The 3,618-nt window shown below is 29.6% G+C and overlaps 1 protein-coding gene across 1 annotated transcript in view; it reads left to right on the forward strand.

The window, feature by feature from the left end:
- Positions 1-3,296, forward strand: part of LOC113374266 (trifunctional purine biosynthetic protein adenosine-3) — a 13,270-nt gene extending 9,974 nt beyond the window's left edge. Inside the window, 13 exon segments of the mRNA XM_026614401.1 lie at positions 1-214; positions 285-488; positions 565-725; positions 795-856; positions 858-944; positions 1,012-1,165; positions 1,285-1,483; positions 1,561-1,812; positions 1,899-2,102; positions 2,190-2,416; positions 2,497-2,658; positions 2,746-3,003; positions 3,134-3,296. Coding sequence (XP_026470186.1) covers positions 1-214; positions 285-488; positions 565-725; positions 795-856; positions 858-944; positions 1,012-1,165; positions 1,285-1,483; positions 1,561-1,812; positions 1,899-2,102; positions 2,190-2,416; positions 2,497-2,658; positions 2,746-3,003; positions 3,134-3,292 — 2,343 coding nt within the window. The 3' untranslated portion in view covers positions 3,293-3,296.
- Positions 3,297-3,618: the final 322 nt, after the last annotated feature.

Below are 3,618 nucleotides of genomic sequence, written 5' to 3' on the forward strand. Positions count from 1 at the left end.
GGTAAATATGATATGGCTGGATTTTGTGTAGGTGTTGTAGAATATGATAATATGCTGCCAAAAGTAAATGAAAATCAAACCAGGAGATATTGTTATGGGTTACCGTCTAGTGGTGGGCATAGCAATGGGTTTAGCTTAGTTCATAGAATTTTAAATATAATTGGTAAAACATATAATGACATTGCACCCTTTTCTGATAAAGGAAATACAATTGGTAAGTTACAAAATTTAATGCTTTATTTGAGTATCTTAGGATACAAGAGTTGATATATTTTTTATTGAAGGAGTTGAACTTCTGACCCCTACAACACTATATGTATCGCAGGTGCTTCCTATAATACATAAAGGATTAGTCAAAGGAATTGCTCACATCACAGGTGGAGGATTAGTTGAAAATATTCCAAGGATTTTACCAGAAGACGTTCAAGTTGTACTAGACCTTAACAAATGGAGAATTCCTAGTATATTTGCGTGGTTATATAAAATGGGTATTTTATCATATTTTCAAATTGTCTTGTAAATACAAATATATGATTCATTAAACATGGGTTTTGCATCACTCAGGCAATGTAACAGAACCAGAAATGCTACGAACATTCAATTGTGGTATAGGTTTGATTTTAGTTGTACCATTTGAATCTAAAAATGAGGTTTTATCTATGTTACAAAATTTTGATGGAATTGAAATTGGCAGAGTGGAAGCAAGAGTCAAATCAAATAAACAAGTAATTTAATGCTATTTATATTGTTATTAAAAAGATCTGGTGTTTATTTTATCACATATATTTTATTAGGTCATAATTCAAAACTTTGCAAATGTTTTCGATGATTTGGGAAAGAAATATGAAAATAGTTCAACAATTAAAAACTATATCTTATAAAGATAGCGGTGTAGATATTGAGGCCGGAGAAGCATTAGTGACAAATATAAAACCATTATGCAGGTTTATCCAATAAAATGAAACAATATTTAAAATTTATCAATTTGTGTAACTCATGCGTATTTTTCAGATCTACGAATAGACCGGGCGTTATTGGCGGCTTAGGTGGTTTTGGGGGTTTATTTAGGGTCAATGACGCTTCATATGTAAAAAATAATGTTGCCACAAGATACAAGGATCCAATATTAGTGATGGGTACTGATGGAGTAGGAACTAAATTAAAGGTATACATAAATCTGTAAAAATAACATTACATTAGGTCATTTCTATAATTGCTAAACATATTTTAGTACTTTTTCAAGATGATGCTACATATGTTTATTAGTTGATTTTATATTTGTAGATAGCTCAAGAAATGAACATTCACAACAGTGTTGGAATTGATCTAGTTGCAATGTGCGCTAATGATATTTTATGCAATGGTGCTGAGCCATTAACTTTTTTGGATTACTATGCTTGCGGAAGACTGGATGTAAACATAGCTTCAAAAGTTTTAGATGGAATTTCTGAAGGATGCAGACAATCTGGAAGTGCTTTGATAGGTTTGTTCAATCATTTTGAATATAATAAAGAATTTGTTAAAAATATGAATAATTATTAGTTCACAATTTTTGTGTAGGAGGAGAAACTGCTGAAATGCCAGGCATGTATCGTCCTGGTATTTATGACTTAGCCGGGTTTTCTTTGGGTATAGTTGAGAATGAACTCATATTACCAAAGACACAAACCATTAAACCCGGAGATTTATTAATTGGTTTACCATCTTCTGGTGTGCATAGCAATGGATTTAGTTTAGTACATAAAGTTTTAGATAAATATGGTTATAAAATAAGTGATCCTGCACCATTCAGTGCGTCTGGAAAGAGTTTTGGTAAATACACTATTTCATGATAGAAAACAAATCATAAATAAAAAAAATTACTTTTAAATTTTATATACCAATGAGCTCGATTTCAGGTGATGAATTGCTTTCTCCAACTAAAATATATACATCAGCCGTGCTACCTGCTTTAAGAACAGGATTAGTTAAAGCATTAGCTCATATAACTGGAGGTGGCCTAGTAGAAAATATTCCTAGAGTGTTAACAAAAAATCTACAAATTGTTTTAGATGCAAATAGTTGGAATATACCACCAGTATTTGCTTGGCTGCATGAAACAGGTGCGACAAATTAAAATATGTATTATATAATTTTAATAATAGTATGGGAAATATATTAATAATAATTATTTTTTTTTAAATTTGTAGGAAAAATTAATATTTATGAAATGTTACGCACCTTCAACTGTGGATTGGGATTAGTACTAATTGTTCCAAAGGAAGCAGAAATGGAAATTTTAGCACAAATGTGCGGTCATGGAGCTACTACTATAGGATTTGTTAAAGCCAGAGAGACAAATTCGACACAAGTCATTGTTAATAATTTTGAAAAGAATATTTCTCTAGTAAACAAGTCTTTAAATATAAAGAAAAAGGTATTATAAATTTCATTACAATAAATTTAGCTATATGGTATTTAAGTATTTATTCAAAAGGTTTATAATTAATTATAAAGGTGGCTGTTTTAATTTCTGGAACTGGTAGCAATTTACAAGCTCTGATAGATGCTTCAAAGGATTCATGTTCTGGATTAGGAGTGGAAATAGTTTTAGTAATATCTAATAAACCTGATGTTTTGGGGTTGGACAAAGCGAAGAAAGCAGGAATAGAAACAAAAGTTAGTATTTTTTTCGTTTTTGAAAAGAAAAACTTGTATGTAAACTAAACTGTTTTTTGACGGCTGTGTTTATATATTTTATTTTAGGTCATAAAGCATAAAGACTATCCTTCAAGATTAGAATTTGATATGGCAGTACATCAAGAGCTGATTAAATTTGGTGTGGAAATTGTTTGCTTGGCAGGATTTATGCGTATATTATCACCAGAGTTTGTTAGATTATGGAAAGGAAAAATGCTTAATATACATCCTTCTCTTTTGCCTAAATATAAGGGAGCGGATGGAATAAAACAGGCATTTGAATCTGGTGATAAATATACTGGATGCACTGTTCATTTTGTTGATGTAAGTTCATTCACAATCATTTGTGCACTTGGCAATAAAATTCTCATAGCATAGTTTATAGATAAATATTTTTTAATAATAAATTAAATTTTTCAAATTTAGTTTGTGCATATATATTGGTGTATTTCAGGAGGGTGTTGATACTGGATCAATTATAGTTCAAGAAATTGTGCATATTTTTCATGATGATACAATGGACAGTTTAAGCAATAGGATTCATAAAGCAGAACATAAGGCCTTTCCAAGAGCATTACGCTTGGTTGCTACAGGAGCTATACAATATCAATAAGTACGGGTGGTTAATTTTATAGTGCTTACTTTTATAAAGTTTATTTATATAACATTATTATTATTATAAAAAATCTATTATACATACTTATTCAATCATTAATAAATTGCTAAATTGTACAATTGTACAAATGTATAAAATTATTTCAGTTTTTGTTTTAATGTAAGCTAGCTTTCTTAAGATCAAACATTTGATTTTAATCTCAAATTTTGAATATTACATAAGTAAAGTTACTAATCTTCGATATATTTAGTATTCTGATATTTCAACTTTTATTTGATTTGAAAATATCAATTTGAAACCATGGGCCTATAGTAGTAGCATTA

The sequence above is a fragment of the Ctenocephalides felis genome, unplaced genomic scaffold (assembly GCF_003426905.1).
Source record: "Ctenocephalides felis isolate EL2017-DRISC unplaced genomic scaffold, ASM342690v1 CF-g0.4_SCAFFOLD_00845, whole genome shotgun sequence".
NCBI classification, from domain to species: domain Eukaryota; kingdom Metazoa; phylum Arthropoda; class Insecta; order Siphonaptera; family Pulicidae; genus Ctenocephalides; species Ctenocephalides felis.